The following is an 18,141-nucleotide window of genomic DNA, read 5'->3' as shown; positions in this document are numbered from 1 at the left end:
TTTAGTTCACAATCCTGTTACAGTATATGAAATCAGGGAAGTCAAGGCAATGGGAAATTAGGACTGCTAGTCACATTACAGCAGACCAAGAACAGAGAGATGCAAGTTTACACTTACTGCATATCTAGTTTTCTTTACCCTTCTAAACTCCCAACCCAAAGCCAGGGAACAGTGCTGCCCACATTCAGGCTGGGCTTATTCACATTAATTAAGGCCAGTCAAGACAGTCTTCCACAGACATGTCCACAGGCCAGTCTGATCTAGACAGTCTCTCACTGGGAATGTCTACTTAAGTGATTGTATCAAGTTGGTAATTAGAACCAAGGATCACAGTTCTAGTCTACTTTCTGTTTCCTACAAGTTTGTATATTCTCTTTCTTATAAGTGTGTTTATTTTCACTTGGTTTATTTACCTTGAAAATCTGGTTGCTAAAATTCATCCACGATGTAGTGAATACCAGAACTTCATTCCTTTTCATAGATGTATAGTGTGAATACACACACACACACGCACACACACACACACACACACACACACACACTACATTGTTTATCCATTCATATGATGATAGACAAGATTCTTGATTATTTCGAATAATTTTGTTTTTTTTTTAAGTGTTAAATACTCTTTATTTGATATCATACATAAACCACAGTAAATGACTTTCAATAGTAAAAGGCAGCATCCTTGATGTAGGGAATTCTAATTAAAACTGCACTGTCAAGAATAGACAGCTGCCTCCTGGTGGTTAGCCATGACCTGTAAGAGGCCAGTGAACACAAACTGAAACACATTTGAGTCTTCTTGTTTCTGAGACAGTGATAGAATTTTCCCAGTGTTTAAGCATATTCATATGCCCAGTTATATAAATCTAAGTATAAAACCATTTAGTAGATTTGAGGCAACATGCCTGTATTTATGGAAAGTAAAACATTACTAATTAAGTCCAATCTTATCTTGAGAAAGGGAGAGCAGTGGTAGCGTGTATACAACTGGAATTGTTGCTTTAAAAAAGACCGTACCCACTTTATGACAAGTCAGTTTTACTTAAATCAGGACTGTCCAACAAGTATATTGTTAGCCATTCATGATCTGAATTTGGTGTATGAATTAAATTATGGTGTACATTAAAAGCCATGAGACATTTGTTTTGTAATAAATAAGGCAGTGGAATTACTCATTAGTAGCCTTTTTAAGATAAGCTATTAGGTCTGCCCTTTCTCCCTTCTTCTTGATTCCAGCGAAGATCATTTTTGTTCCAGGGATGGACTTTTTGGGATTCTCCGAATACTCCATCAGGGTATCCTCTCCCCGGGTGATGCCTTTGTTCTTGCTGGCATCTGTGTAAGAGAATCCAGCAGCCTGGCCTGTCTTCCGCCCGAACAGACCATGGAGATTTGGTCCAGTCTTATGCTTGCCTCCCTTTTCCACAGTGTGGCACTGGACACACTTCTGAACAAAAATCTTCTTGCCTTTTTCAACATCACCCATTTTTAATTCGTTCCGGGCTGGTCAACACCGCGAACGTTCGGACTCGAAGACAGACGTCCCGCGCTCTAGCCCAAGGACACGCCGGCCCGCGCCTATGTACCGGTGTCGGTGCAACCACACTTCTCGAATAATTTTGTATTGACTATTGATGTATGTTTACCTTTCTCAGTTCCTATATTCAGTCTTTTTGTGCATATACTTAGGAATGTAATTGTTGGGTCATATGGCTGTTCTCTTTAGCTTTTTAAGGAGTAGCTAGTGGCAACATTTCAACACTTATTTAGTTAAGCAGTATTTAAACCCTTAAAGTTTTTTTTTTAATGTGTACTTTTGTGCTTGTATGAGTTTATGTGACCATGTACGTGCAGCTCTCTGCAGTGGCCAAAAGAGGGAGTCGGAGCCCCTGGTACTGGAGTTAGAGCATGTTATAAGCCACCTAAAGTGGGTGCTGGGAACAAATCCAGCATCTCTGCAGGAGCATCAAGTGCTTTTAACCCCTGAGCTGTCTGTACAGCTCCCATTTTGGAATATCTTTATCATCTCTGGCCCTTGATAAATTTCTTCTCAGTTGGTATACCTCTAGGTTTGTCTTCCTGTTGATTCAGAAGATTTTTGAGCTTAGGTTCTGTTGAGCCATTTGGAATTCACTTTTCTCACTGTTATGATCCAATACATGATGAGAAAAAAACATAAGAGATTCAGGGCTCACTGTTTAAGGAGAGCTATGAAGTAACTAGTCCATATTCTGTCCACAGTCATGAAGCAGAGAGAGGACAGGAGATAGGGTTAGGGTATGCATCCTCAAGGCCAACCCCTACTGACCCATTTCCTTCAGCAAGGTTACCCTTCTTAAACTTCAACACCAAATGTTAGACATTTGAGCCTATGGGGAAACTTTCACATTCAAACCATAACAGGGCTTTTAAGATGTGGGAGTTTTGTTATTTGGGCTTCTGCTGTATGACAGGAAAGGCTGAAGTGAGTCATAGTCTTCTGTGGCTCTTCTGAGTCCTGTGGATTTTATTGAACAAACAGAGGACACAGAGAAACAAAGATTGGTAAAAAAAAATAATCCATTGTAATTTTATAACTATAAAAATGTTAGGTCTGTACTCTTTTGGTGACTCCAATGGAGAATTCTTTCTGACTACTCTTTTCTATACTTATAACATATCATCTGAATATAGTATGAATAAATGTAGTTGTTTTTGTGTCATTGTGTGCCTAAAATTTAAACTGCCTGTGTGTGTGTGTGTGTGTGAATTTGAATATCTGAGGATGATTTTTGAACTACATTAATACATAAGAATTGTTACCTCTGACATTTTCCCCCCTTCCTTTGAAAAAAAAAACATTTAGTTAGAATGCAGGAAATTAACAGTTATTGTTGAATTTTAGGCCAAAGAAAAACAGGTTATTTGAGGATTTCACTTTATCCAGAACTAATCAAAATGTTAATTTTCAGCTTTTTTCCTGATATAATGATTTGTGCCACATGCTATTAAATATTAATATGTAAAGTCATAAATGTCTGGCACATTAAAGTTTTAATCTTAGAAACTGAGACTAAAATGTTTTATAAGATTATTTCTATTTTTAAAAGTAGTATTCTTTTCTTCTTTTGTGTGTGAGTGCAGGTGCATGTTGGTGTGCAGTCAGAGGTCAACATCGAGTGCCTTCCTCAATCACTCCCCACTGTATTTTTTGAGACAGGCTTTTTAATGAGCATTGAACTTGGAATTCATTGCCATTAATAGGCTAGCTTACCACCAAACCCCCTAGCTGTTCTGTCCCACCTGTCTCCAGTTCTGGGAGTATAAGTGACTACCACTGCAAGGCTAGATTTTTTTTGCTTGGTGCTAGAGATTAAACTAAGGCCTTCATGTTTACACAGCAAGCTAGCCAGGTCTATATGGTAATATTATGTCTAAGATACCTAAATAAGTAATTAAATCACACCCCCAAACCCTGACCTTATATCAGTACTCCAAAGATGGATTTAAAGGGTCAATGGATAATATGAAAGTATTTAAATATTTCTTTTTATTGTAAATGTATAGAGTGTTTGTTCCACATGTATATAGGTATGCCACATGTGTGCCTGCTGTATGCAGAGGTCAGAAGATCCCCTGGAACTGGAGCTGCAGATGATTGTAAATCATCATGTGGTCACTGAGAATTGAACCTGGGTCCTCAGGAAAAACTGCCAGTGTCTTACCTGCTAAACCATGTATCCAGCTCAGAATGGTTGATCTTGATTATCAATTTGCTTGGATCTAAAAATCAAATGAAAGACATCTCTGAACAGGTCTGTGGGAACATTTCCAGGAAGAATTAACTGAGGAGAGAAGACTTTCCTCAGACCAGGTGGCTGTTTCCATAGCAGCTCAGAAGAAAAGAGGTCCAAGGGAGAGGTAGTGCTGCTGACTTAAGTGTGCTTATTCCTCTATTGTTGCTGCTGCCTTCACCTTCCCTAACACCCTGAGATTGTCCAGGGATCTCTGAGACCTTCAGGGTCATACTGGGACTGTTGAGGTGACTATCACTAGGTCCTCAGTGTTTTCAGCATATGAACAACAATCATTGAACTACTTAGGCCCTATTATGTAAACCAATTTTTAAAATCCCATTATAACTACAGGTTCTATTTCTCTGGAAAACCCTGCATAGTTAACTGGCCCTCTTTGTTCCTCTTTCTAATAGCCACATAGAGTAAATCACTTTTCTCTGCTTCACACTGTTACTTGTCTCTTTAATTGATCTGTTGGGGATAGATGGTTGAGCCTAACTTGTTAGGCTGCTAAGCTCAGACTTTGACCCGGAGAACTCTGGTAACAGGAGCTGAGCACATGACTGATTCAGGTTGTGTCTGTTGTCCTCCTCTCCCTTCCAGACTTCTTGATCCAAGAAATCTGCTATTTCCAAGAGGGTGAGTGCCCCCTGCCTTGAGTTTTGTTTGTAAAGTCAGATTAAAGCATGTCTCAGGAGTCAGTGTGGAAAGACTAAGACTTAGCCCATGCAACTATGAGCCTCTCCCACTTATCCAGATACCCTCTGTCCTCAGATTCTTTTGGGAGTGTCATACAGGGAACTCAGGGGAAAATTAAAAATTGTGTCCCTCTCCTGCAGAAGATAGCCACTTTCACCAGGTGGCACCATTTGGTACTTGCCCTCTTGCCTATGTCTAAAACGTCGCAAACAATCCAAAATAGAGTGATTTAGCTATGATTCCTCCAAATCATTCAGTAAATAATTCCAAGGACTCACTTTGGCTTTCGACTTGACCTGGCAGAATATTTATATCACCCCAACTGCCTGCTGCTTGCATGTCTGGCCTTCAGTGTGAGCCTAGGCTGTTAAGGCTGACTTTCTCAGCTAAAACCTGGCCAGCTCTGCTCTCTTACCTGGAGAGCCCTTGCTGGTCTTGTCATGCCACTTGCATAAAGAAATGATCAGGGATGGTTCAACCCAGACTATGCAATTGTCTGTCTACTGGATAGAATGAAAAAAGCCAGTATAAAACTCGTTAATTTTCATCAGTTGAGTCACAGGAGATAACACCGCTTCTGACAATCCTGCTCTCTTTCAATCTAGGTTAGCTGAAACTACATTCAAGAATACATATCTGGGTCCTGAGAGTCTAAGGGTGCCAAGCCATCGTGGCCTGTAGGTTTGTAAGTCATGCCTTTCACGTACTTGGCAAGAGCTTCAAAAACTATGCCAAGGATTCCTACAATCCTTTGACTATTTTACTAAATGTGTACTTCAAGGATTCTTTGTCACCAGGAGGTGACCTTAAGGGCCTGAAAGACCAAAAACTGTGAGAGGACAGAGATATTTCAATATTAGGAAACCCTAGAGCTCCATCTAGTGGTGATTTGTACTAAGGCAGGGCTATCCAACCTTTTGGCTTCTCTGTCCTCCACTGGAGGAAGAATTGTCTTTGAGCTACACATTAAATATACAAATACAAAAGCTGATGAGAAAAGGGGGGGGGGGTCTGTGTATTACTTTCCTGCACATCTGTGCCATTGCAGAGAAGGAAAAAGTTCTTACATAACAATCTTAATTGTGCCATCTTCTGCTCATAAGAGTGTGTAGCCCTGGCTGTCCTGGAACTAGCTCTGTAGACCAGGCTGGCCTCAAGCTCACAGAGATGCACCTGCCTCTCTCTCCAAAGTTTGAGATTTAAGGCATATTGTGCCTCAAATCCTAGCATCCTGGAAGCAAAGCAGACTGATATCTGAGAACCAGGCTAGCCTGGTCTACAGTATATGTTCCAAGACATCCAAGACTACAGAAAGAAACCTTGTTTTAAAAATAAAATTGCTACACAGGTCCAAGATGTACAATCTGTCTCCCATACACTCCCCACCAAAGTGAACACATTTAACAAATAAAAATTCGTTATTCAAACTTTTTTTCCCTTTTTAAAATTTGATATTTTCTTTATTTACATTTCAAATGTTATCCCCTTTCCTGGTTCTCCTCTGAAAACCCCCTATCCTCTATCCCTCCCCCTGCTCCCCAACCCACCCACTCTCATTCCTGGCCCTGGAATTCCCCTACACTGGGACATGGAGCCTTCACAGGACCAAGGGCCTCTCCTCCCACTGATGACCGTGACTAGGCCATCCTCTGTTACATATGCAGCTAGAGACAGGAGTCCCACCATACGTTTTCTTTGGTTGGTGGTTTAGTCCCAGGGAGCTCTGGAGGTACTGGTTAGTTCATATTGTTGTCAAAACTATTTTCAATTAAGTAAAATAAGGATGGCAACAACCTAATATGCTGTTTAACATTTGCGTCAATAGCTGCTTCCATGGAAGACTAATGTGCTTCTGAGCACATTGTAGGTGCTTGTCAAGTGTCTGGGCTCTGACTTTAGTAGATGTGCTTCATTCTCAAACACACTTGCTCAGCCCAGCAGTGGTGGCATTCGCCTTTAGTTCCTAAGAGGAAGGCCTATCTCTCAGTTCAAGGATAACCTGGTCTACAAGAATTCCATACTTCTACAAGAGTTCCATACTTGCTCACAAATATATAAGCTGCCAACAACTGATGACATGAACAGGTTGTGACTGGGAATGGAGAGATAGTTGTGTCTGGAGAGACAGGTTCCAGAAAAGCTGAGTAAAGAGACCTAACCAAGTTTATTCTTAGGTTAAACGTCAGATTGCATCTTTGTGCATTCTGCTTGAAAATTGGTATATAACATATTATGTGGGCTGAAAATGGAGATGCAAATATATTAAAATATTAATTATTTTTCCTGGAAATCTTGAAATTTGTTTTCAAATTCTGGTTCCAGATTGAAAAACTGGGCTACATATGTCCACTTTTCACAGGGCTGTGTTTAGCTAACATGTTGAAATGCATACAATTGTCCATCTAAATTTGAGCTTGGCATAATCTCAGCTTTATTTGGAGTGATGCTATAATTTGAAACTTAAGTACTGATAAATTTATGCCCCTTGAAGGTGCATGATCAACTCATACAAATGAGTATTTGAATCTATGAAAAAGTCTAAATCTATAAGCCAATATTTTATATTTATTTTGTCATATGTATATGAATATTTTGCCTACATGTGAGTATATGCACTATCTGCTTGCTTGGTACCCAAGGAAGTCGGAAAAGTGTGACATAGTCCTTGGAACTGGAATTACAGACAACTGCGAACTGCTTTGTGGGCACTGGGAATAAAACCCAGGCAGGCCCTCTGCAAGAACAGCAAATGTTCTTATCTGCTGAATCATCTCTCTAGCTCTGAGTCTCAATTTTCAGGGGGATTTCGGCATCTTTCCTTGGCCAATGTATACTTCTTTTGATGGACTTATATGCCAATATGGAGAGACAGAAGAGAGTCCAGGCATATACTTGGATCTGGCCATGGGCACCTTCAGCTGGAGAAAGGAAAAGAAGGAAAAACTAAATCTGATTTCTCAATCCATGCTCAGTCTTCCATGGGAATCTGCCCATCATTTTCAATTGTTCTAGGTAAGAAGAAACAACAGCACTTGGGGGCCCCTGATAAGAGAGACAGGAAGTTGAGAAGCATTCTATGTTTACCTCTTTCTTCTGGCCGGCTCACCAGGTGTTCTAGACATGGATCTGAAGTCCCAGGCTACATGCTGAAGTATGCAGATTCTTGTGTACTGTAGCAAAGCATTAAACAGGGAAATGTCTAGAAACAGAAATAGAGACGGTTTCAGGAAGAGAGAACACTCCAGAGAATGGGAGCGCACTACATAGCCTCACCTCTCTCATGTTTGGATAATGTACTTTTCCTGAGTATGAAATCCTGGTAAGGCAGCTCTTCCAGTCTTTCTGTCAACTGGCTTCTTTCATATGTTAATCTTGATGCAACTTTCTCTTGTCACTCTTCCCTGTCCCATTCCAACTCTGCTTAGCGTTTCTCCTCACCTTTGTGAAAGCTGGTATCATATCTCTTACCTTGACTTTCTGGAATCACCAGATGGTGTCGTTTTAGTTGTTCAGACTCTCACCCTCTTAATCCTGCTCACAGTCGCCTTCCTTTATCACCTTCTCAAATGCATCTATGATGCCCTCAAGTAACACTGTCCCTTCTTGGTTTTGACTCCCTTTAACTCCTAATTGGACACTAGAGATTATCCAACAGATTATCCAGCTTCTTTATTCAAAGGAACCCAATAAGCCATATCCCTCCATATGCATCTCCAGTGACCACTCCCTCACTGGACTCCCCTAGCTGAATCTCGGCATATATTTTGTTTCCTTACATCTCCTTGCTCATTAGTTGAGGGTGCAGTCTTCCAGCTATTGTGCTCTTAAATCTGGCAGCCCAGGGGCCTACTTTCCTCACCAGAATGCAGTATTTTATCTGAGCCAGTCAAGTAGAAATATTACTATGCAGTTAAAAGTCCAAAAGTCAAATGTTCTTTAAGACAGACAGCCTCTGTGCGCAAGCTCTATGGAAGGGCACATGGGACTGGGACTCCTGGTTTGTGCCTCACCTAGATCTACCTGGTGGCATAATTGTCTCCTTTTTGACCCCTGCTTCCCTAATCTTTTAGTTTGATTGCTGTCTTCCAGATTACAGGCCATTAACCAGATTACATGGTTTTAGGAATGTCATCTGTTAGTCATCGGCTTCATGCAACTTTCTCTTGTCACTCTTCCCTGTCCCATTCCAACCCTGAAACTATTTCACAATACTTCCTATGATAATCACCCCTCCCCCTCTCCAAAATGCAACTCAAATCTTTCATGACTTAAGGTCCTACACGCCTATGACAGACCAACAGTGCCAGTCAGGCCCCTAGCATCCCTTCTCAGCTCCCTTTGTTTGTTTGTTATTTTTTAAATTTTTTCAAAAAGGTTTATTAATTATGTATACAGTGGCCTGCCTGTATATATGCCTGCAGGCCAGAAGAGGACACCAGATCTCATTATAGATGGTTGTGAGCCACCGTGTGGTTGCTGGGAATTAAACTCAGGACCTCTGGAAGAGCAGCCAGTGCTCTTAACCTCTGAGCCATCTCTCCAGCCCCCCTTTTTGGCTTTGAAGCAGTCTCAGGAAGAAGACCTTGAGCTAGTGTCAAAACTGACCTTGGTCATCTGGGGGGAGGGGACTGTGGAAACAAAAAGGCCCAAAATGAAAGCACACCCCCACTCCACACACAAATACCCACTTCAACAGCAGAATCTGACTGCCTTAAGCCTGATCCAGTAACTTGTGATGCCTAATGCATCATGGGATCCCCTAATGACCCTTGGGGCCTCACCTAAGTGGCCAGGCTCAGGAAGGACAAATGCTGCTGTGAGTGTATTACTTATCAGGATAGTAACATGGACACTTCCTGTCTACCCAGGTATGACATCACACAAATGGCCTATGTACAAAGATCAAGTAACTTCCCCACTGATATGAAAGGATTCCCTTCCATCTGCGGAAGGAGATTGTCTTTGGAATCTTTTTTTCTTTCTGTGTTTCTGTTTCTTCTGTAATATACTCTCTTTATTAAGCCTCATATCAGTTCTGATTTGGTAAATACTTCTGTCCCTATCCCATCAGCTTCTTATTTACAGCTTGACATCTAGCAGGCATAGAAAGGAAGACTTCTAGATTTGAATTCTGTTTTCCAAGTTGAGTAGTAAAGCTTTACCTTATTTGGCTAACTTGGAGAACAGTATATTAAAGTAACTAAACATTAAGACCTTTGGGAATTCATGGAAGTTTGTTTGTTTGTTTTTTTAAGGATTCACTCTTGTTTTGTTATTTATATATTTGCTTTTGAGAGAGTGTCTCATGTAGCTGGAACTCAAGGATGATCTTAAGTTTCAGGTTCTACTATATCTACCTGAGTGCCGGGAGTGCAGGTATACATACTTTCCCGGGTTTTCTATGATCAAAGTCAGTTCAGTAGAAGGGAAGCAAGCAGTCTTCCAGCTGACATACATCCCTAGCCCAGTTTGTGTTATATAAGAACTATAAAAACATCCTAAGTTTGAGTGGAGGACTCAAATAACTAATGAAACATTTGGAATGACAACAGAAAACAAGGCTTCAGGACTCTGCCAGTACAGGCTAGATTAACTGTCCAAAGAGAGTGACTGCATGTGCTTTTTGCTGTACTAGCATATCACATGTGATCTGCTTAATTTCCTTACTTGCTGGGCCAAGAGCACAGTCTAAGCCACACCCTGTGGCTAACAGGCCGGTCATCTTAGGTTAAGTTGTCACTTGACCTTTTCTACCACTCTACCCCAACCCCACCCACCCCTTCCTAGCCTTGGCCCCACATGGTTCAACCAGGGATTTTTCTCTCAGCAGTCCAGCCTCAAAACCCCTAACCAGACCCTGAGCAAAATCCTCCTGGGCCACAGCCCATGAAGTCCCAGGTCTACCTCAGCCCCTGTCCTGTCCCGATCCCCCTACACAGCCTCCACCCCCAACCCCTGCCCTCTTCTCAGAATCCCTGTCCTCTGGGATCTCAATTCTCTCAAGTATGTGACTTCATCTCCATCCTCTGGACTTCATGGGCTGACTCTAGCACAGGCCCCTGTGGCTCAGTTCCATTACAGTGGCTGTGTTGGTGTGTGAGAGCTTCTGCCTAGGATGCAGTGAGTGGGTTATGGGGTTCAAACTGGCTGCAGCAAGTGGGGAGTCCTTTGTGGCTGGGTTCAGGGACAGCTGGGAAGAATGGATACTCCAGCAGTGGGGCAGAGCTAAGGGACCTGAAGTTTTCCTAAGTTTCCTAGTCTTTAGGTCATGGAAAGGAGAGGCTTCTCCATATTACCCATGTGCCATATTCCTTCAGTAATCTGGAGTCATGACTATCCTTGTCCTGACTCTTTCCAGAGCAGGCGGATTCCTCCAGCTGATTAATCATGATTTGTCTCTGACTCACACCAATCATTTCCTCTGGGTGTCTAGAGACATGGCACTGCAACCCTGACCACCTCCCTGCTCTGCTCTCCACAGAGGTCACAAGCTCACTCCAGTGCCAACAGATCCTCCAGCACTTGCTCATTCCTGCTCTAGGCCAGACCACACCAGTTCCACCCGGCTTTCTGCCCTATTACCAACCCTGGTGCCTCAGGCCTGATCATAGAGACTCTTAACATTTGACTCCACTTCCCTGCCATTCATTCCCCTAGTAAAATCCACATATACCTCTGCCTCCTCACTGTTCTTCAAGAAACCAAACCATGCCCCCGCACCCCCATCCTTCCCTATTTGAAGGCCACTGCTCTCAACATTGCTGTTCAATAGGGATTCTTCATGGCCCCAAACCACCCTGGTCCATTTTTTTTTTAAGCGCTAGTACCTTCTCTTTGTTCTTAATAACCCATTCCTCAGTGTTTCAGGCCCCTTTGTCCTCTCCTAGTCAGCTGCTGGCTCTTTCCTCTCTATTTACCTTTGTGTACTGACATTCCTGGGAATGTTTCTCCTCTCTGGGAAAACCTCACTTAGGCCCATGACTTCAGTCTGTATGTATTTGACATCACATTGACACTTGGTTCCTAGACCTCTCTTGAACTTCCCATGGAACTTCAATCTTTTCATGTCAAAATGGAAATTGACTCTGGACCTGGTGTCAGAGACTTGTTATCCAGCTATGTGGAAAACTAAAGGCGTTTGAGTCTATCCTGGGCTACAGACAAAATTTAAGGCCTGCCTGAGTACTTACTGAGATACTGGACTGCCTGGTATCCTGACAATAGATCAGAATCAATCCTAAGAACAAATTATAAACATGTTCAAATCCCCTTGTCCTATTTACCATCTTTTCTCTCCTGCCTTTGGATGATGGGCTAGAAGGGGGTGTTGAAGCATTTGAGAAATCTAAGCCTATCGCCTTGGCTCTCTTGGAACTAACTATGTAGACCAGAATGGCCTTGAACTCATAGAAATCTGCCTACCTCTGCCCACTGAATGGTGGGATTAAAACCTTGTACTACTATGTCCAACTCCCTAGCTTGCTTTTTCTTGATGTGATAAACTTCACAACCAAAAGCAGCTGGAATGTTCCCTTCTGTGTGCCATTTACTCAGCTCATCCTCATTCTGAAATTCTCAGTTCTAGTGTTAAGAACTCTGACATCATTTCTAGTTCATATTCCCAAGGGCAAAGTTATTTACTCAGCTTCTACTTGTTCCTGCCCCAATATTCAGCACAGATACTGACATACCACAACATATTTCATCTGCTTGCACTTCTGTACTGAGACCAGAGACTATCCTCTCCATTTCTGTCCCCAAGTGGTCATGGCCTGCTCAATAAGTAGAATAAGTTTGTGGAACAAATGAAACAATTATACTGTATCAGGCAAGCCATTGACGTAATTTTTCCAATACTAGCCAGCTATATAATAAAGTTACTAAAGCCGATATTACACATCAAACTACCCAAAGAACAAGATTGCAATTGTCCTAAAGGACTTTGCCTATGAAGTTACATAGTTAACTCACAGGCTGGGAAGTACCCCTGTCCTGTGAAGGCCTTACATTGTTTCTACATTTTTTGATGACCCTGGAAAACGGGATGGGCAATGTGTATTTGGAGGGAAAGTCTTAGGAATGCTGCAGTGAGAACTAGACAATAGAGTACTGTTCTATACAAGCACTTTCTCCTTGCCCTCAGCAAACAGATGCCTTCCTCATAAGAGACTGGGGTGCTATGCTTTGAGTGTCCCCAGAAAAACTTACACTGAAGCCAATCCCTCATGTAAGGTATTAGGAGGTGGGGGTCTTTATAGAATGATTAGGTCATGAGATCTTTGGTATAAGTGGGGTACTAAATCAATGTGCTAAAGGATTAATTGGGCAATGGGATACCTTTTTCTCACTTCTTTTTACTTTTTTTGTTTAAGACACAGTTTCTCTGTGTAGTCCTGTCTGTCCTGCAACTATGTAGACCAGGCTGACCTTGAACTCACAGAGATTCACCTGCCTCTGCCTCCTGAGTGCTGGAATTAAAGGTGTATGCCAACACTGCTTGGCTGGCACAGGGGTATCTTAAATGAGTCTGTTATAAAGCCTAGTTGTCCTTGCATTTTGAAAGCATCTCTTTCACAGTGTCAAGCCCTGTACTTTCTCAGGACTCTGCAGAGTCTCCCCCAAGTCCCTGCAAAAAGACCCTTACTAATATATTCTCTTATTCTTGGACCTCCTAGCTTCTAGAATGGCAAGCTAGATTAACCTCTCTGTTCTTTATAGAAATATATTGTCTGTAGTACTGGTCATAGTAACTACAACAACAACAATAACAACAACAACTACTACTGTGACTACTAAAACAAGTAGGCAAGGGATGCTGGGGGCCAACTTAAGCATTCAGATACTGAGGTTGGACACAGCATCCAAAGATCAAAGGCTGATGACCTCTGGCCTTGTAACTCTCTCTTACTCTTCTGGGGGACCAGAAGCTACTGGTTTCTGGCGATTTAGCTCTTTATAGTTTCCAGAGTACCAAGATTCTCTTAATTTAAGTTTTAAATACAAGAGTATAATTTCAACAGTAAAAAAACAAATAGTTGAAACTCAGGTCATGAAATCCATCTTTGAGGTTTCTGGCACCGTGGCACTTTCAAGCTTCACAGCCCCACCTCTTCTGGGCACCTGTCTTCCAGGTGCTAGGTTACTGCACTGGGAAGTACAAATACCCTCTGAGCCACTGACCTGATAGATAAAAAATAATAAAAAGAAAGAAAACCAGCACACTATTATTCTCTTGAGAAAACCATTTTTTTCAGTTTTGGTTTTCTTGTTTATCAATTTTCATATTTCCTAGCACTTTGCTAGCTGATTACAATTGCCATGATTCAAAAGGTAAATGATAGACTAAACTCATCTCTTCTGACCTTAAACACAATCCCTCCAGCTCCTTCCAGCTCTGGCTGGCTGTCTCTTGATAGTCCTTCAAGCTGCTTCATGAGTGCTTTATGCATCTTCTCATCTCTTCCCATGCCTGACTCCCACTCAATTAGCTGTTTGCTTTTTAAAGGTGATAAGGATGGAATCCACCATGCGTAGAACACTCTATCACCCAGGCCACATCTTTAACCCTCTTTTTCATTTGTGGGGTTTTTTTTGTTGTTGTTAGTATATTTTAAAATTTATCCTTTGAGAATATCATAGATGCATATGATAGATATATTTTGATCACATCTCCTCCAACCCCTGCTGGACAGCCGCCCCCCATTTCCCTCTCAATTTAATTCCCTCTCCCCCCTTTCCTTTCTTTTTTTTTTTTTTTTTTGGTTTTTCGAGACAGGGTTTCTCTTTATAGCTCTGGCTGTCCTGGAGCTCACTTTGTAGACCAGGCTGGCCTCGAACTCAGAAATCCGCCTGCCTCTGCCTCCCGAGTGCTGGGATTAAAGGTGTGCGCCACCACGCCCGGCTCCCCCTTTCCTTTTCTTTCATAACTCACTGAGTTCAGTTAGTGCTATCCATATATACTGAATATAGGGCTGTCCTTTTGCTCATAGGCACTCTATGTCCGGTAGAAGACAACTGCCAGCAATTCCCTAAGCTCTTTTTTATCCATGCTGGAATGTTGAGTGGCTATATCTCATATGGGTCACCTACAGGCAATCAGCTACCATGAATTCTTAGATGGCAATGGCCCTGCTGTGTTTAGAAGACATGATGTTGTATCAATTCTCTGGTACTTCTGGATCTTATGTTCTTTTTGCCCCCAGAGAGTAGATTAATAATACTCTTGGTACTTGAGGGAGCAGTTTACCTGGCACCCTCATGAATCTCCCTTCAGCAATGACCCAAGACCTCATGGCCAGGTAACTGTATACCTGCACCCTGACAAGCATATGGGAATCCTCTCTTCATTTGCATCTTGAAACAGATTACATAGTGATACTGGAGTAGATCAGATGGGCTTCTTTTTATCTAAAACATAGATTATCAAACAAAAAGGTAGAGCTAGGTATGGGATACTTTCCTTGGAGTTGGTAGCCAGGGAGCTCCCAGAGTCTCTAAAATAATACAGGCTATTGTCATTGCTCCTAGTTCCCCAACAGAACACAATGGGAAGAACCTATTGCTGAAGTCACTACATAGTTTGGAAACACAACTTGAAGAAATGAAGCTGGTACTGATCTGGAAGCTTCCTCCATGCTGGGTAGCATAGTATCATAGTATCAGAAGGTTCTAGGCAAGATGCAGAGTGATCCCACTTGGTTTTGTCCATTCTCTCTTTTTAGCATCATATCTGGATTGTTTAAAGAATATTTTGACTTTGACTAAGTTCATTGTGATGTCTCTCTCTTTCTCTGTGTGTGTATGTGTGTGTACACGTTGTAAGTGATTGAAACTTGGATTTCATGTGTGGTACACAAGCACTTACCACTGAGCTGCATCTCCTTCTTGCCTTCTGTTCTTCTCTATCCTGTCACAGTGGCCTCACTATAATTTTTCCATCCTTCCCTGCCCCCACACTGATATGTAGATGCTTCCAGTATAAATACATTTGCTATGGGTGGAAACCCATGCTCTGAAAACCCCTGTGGAAAAGTGAGAAACCCAGGAGAGAACAATCATCCATTGCTGGTAGGATTGCAAGCTGGTACAACTACTCTGGAAATCAGTTTGGCGGTTCCTCAGAAAACTGGACATAGTACTACCTGAGGACCCACTAATAGCATTCCTGGGCATATACCCAGAAGATGCTCCAACATGTAATAAGGACACATGCTCCACTATGTTCATCTCAGCCTTATTTATAATAGCCAGGAGCTGGAAAGAACCCAGTTGACCCTCAATAGAGGAATGGATACAGAAAACGTGGTACATTTACACAATGGAGTACTACTCAGCTATTAAAAACAATGAATTTATGAAATTCTTAGTCAAATGGATGGAACTAGAAAATACCATCCTGAGTGAGGTAACCTAATCACAAAAGAACATACATGGTATATACTCACTGATAAGTGGATATTAGCCCAGAAGCTCAGAATACCCAAGATATAATTCACAAACCACATGAAACTCAAGAAGAAGGAAGACCAAAGTGTGGATATTTCAATCCTTCTTAGAAGGGGAAACAAAATACCCATGGAAGGAGTTACAGAGACAAAGTTCAGAGCAGAGATTGAAGGAATGACCATCCAGAGGCTGCTTCACCTGGGGATCCATCCCATATGCAATCACCAAACACAGACACTTTTGTAGATGCCAACAAGTGCTTACTGACAGAAGCCTGTTATAGCTGTATCGGGAGAGGCTCCACCAGTGTCTGACAAATACAGAGGAGGATCCTCGCAGCCTACCATTGGACTGAGCACAGGGTCCCCAATGAAGGAGCTAGAGAAAGGACCCAAGGAGCTGAAGGGATAAGCAGCCCCATAGAAGAAACAACAATATGACCTAGCCCAGAGCTACTAAACCACCAACCAAAGAGTGCACATGGTGGGACTCATGGCTCTAGCTGCGTATGTAGCACAGAATGGCCTTGTTGGTCATCACTGGGAGGAGAGGCCCTTGGTCCTGTGAAGACTCTATGCCCCAGTACAGGGGAATGCTAGGGCCAGGAAGCAGGAGTGGGTGGGTTGGGGAGCAGGGGGAGGGGATAGGGGGTTTTCGGAGAGGAAACCAGGAAAGGGGACAACATTTGAAATATAAATAAAGTAAATATCTAATTAAAAAACCCAACACACCATATCTCTATCTCTATCTCTATCTCTATCTCTATCTCTATCTCTATCTCTATCTCTATCTCTATCTCTATCTCTATCTCTATCTCTCAAGAACCCAGGAGACTGCTAAGTCACTGATGCCTCCTGCTCATTTTTTGGTCCTTTCCCACACAGTGCAGGGTCCACAGGGCTGAGGCTATCTACCAAAGATAAGCACAGCTATTTCTTCATTAAATGAGGAAGAGAAGAGGGCAAAGAGGAGAAAATACAGAAGACCTGTGAGGGATGGCAAACAGTAACCTTTATATTCTTCACCAGGCTCTAGAAACTGTTTTGCCAGGCTTTGTAAGAAATTGCCAGCAGGGGGAGCTGCATGGGAGAGGGAGTGTAGGCTTAATATACAGCAGCTCTGGGTCCAATCTTTGGGGGTAGAGTGGAGGGCTGCACACAGTTCTCCCTGTTGAAGGAATAAAAGATCAAGTCCCCTCCTGTTCTGAAGAACTACCTCAGACAAGAAGGTTAGAGACTCTTGCAAATAGGGAATAGAAGCTTCTATCCTTTCTATATCTGTATCTATTGCTGTTCCAAAACGCTTATCATTTTTTTTTCTTGCAAAACTAGGGCAGAAGCGCCTGTAGCTGCAACTCCCACAAAAGCATATGGAGAAAACTAGTTCCCAATCCTTGGTAATTTCTCTATTGATAGTGAAATTTCCTCCAGCAGTCATACCCATCAACTTAGTGTTGTTTACCATCACCACAACTTCTAGACCTTCCCATACTGTTGGATGTAAAAAAGGGATGGATCAGGGACATAGGCCCAATACAGCTTCTCTATCATCATTGTCATGTCACTCTACAAACTCACAATCAGCCTCATTCTTTGTTCCAGCATCAGCATGTCTCATTAACCACTCTGGCAGCTAGCATGCTCCTTCAGCATCCTGCCAGAAAAACACAAACATGCCCTCTTCCCCACACTCAGAGAATTCCTTGGCATCCAAATTTTAAAATTTTTGTGATGTATGGAGATATGATTCCCATTTTTCTTGTTTTTTCTTAAGTCAATTTTTCAGACTTTGATACACATGTTTATCAATTCCAATTGTCCAAATGGATTATAAGGAATTCCAGTTTTATGTTCAATTCCAAATTTCTTACAAAATTGTGTAAGGTTGTATCCAATATAAGAAGGTCCATTTTCTGTCTTGATGATTTTAGCCAATCTCATAGCAGTAAAAGTCTGTAAGCAATGATCAATTACATTTCTAGAAGCTTCTCCTGTATGTAGAGAAGCAAAATGAATCCTGAACAAGTGTCAATACAGACATGTATATATTTCAATTTTCTAAATTCTGACTAATGAGTTACATCCATTTGCTAAATATGATTGTACACAATGCCTCATGGATTAGACCCTAAATGAGGAACTAGAGATAATGTAAGACAGTCAGGGCATTGTTTTACAATCATTCTAGCTTGCTCCTTAGTAATCTTATGTCAGAG

The 18,141-nt window shown here is 41.9% G+C and overlaps 1 protein-coding gene and 1 pseudogene across 5 annotated transcripts in view; one reads left to right on the top strand and one right to left on the bottom strand.

Annotated features, from left to right (window-relative positions):
* LOC110307947 (serpin B6) overlaps positions 1–18,141 on the top strand; it is an 83,762-nt gene that overhangs the window by 42,282 nt on the left and 23,339 nt on the right. The window contains exons 1-2 of one of the 5 annotated variants that reach the window (XM_029468645.1): positions 4,340–4,421; positions 5,087–5,158. The exons of 1 other annotated variant lie outside the window; for it this stretch is intronic. In XM_029468645.1, coding sequence (XP_029324505.1) covers positions 4,342–4,421; positions 5,087–5,158 — 152 coding nt within the window. In that variant the 5' untranslated portion in view covers positions 4,340–4,341. Of the gene's footprint in view, positions 1–4,339; positions 4,422–5,085; positions 5,167–18,141 lie in introns of those variants that run through there. 3 more of the 5 variants (XM_029468647.1, XM_029468649.1, XM_029468650.1) reach the window with 3 other exon arrangements.
* LOC110307950 lies at positions 604–1,630 on the bottom strand (annotated as a pseudogene).

This window comes from Mus caroli, chromosome 13, assembly GCF_900094665.2.
Source record: "Mus caroli chromosome 13, CAROLI_EIJ_v1.1, whole genome shotgun sequence".
Lineage (NCBI taxonomy): Eukaryota > Metazoa > Chordata > Mammalia > Rodentia > Muridae > Mus > Mus caroli.
Note: the sequence above shows the minus strand (reverse complement) of the source record. Positions and strands in the feature narration are given on the sequence as shown.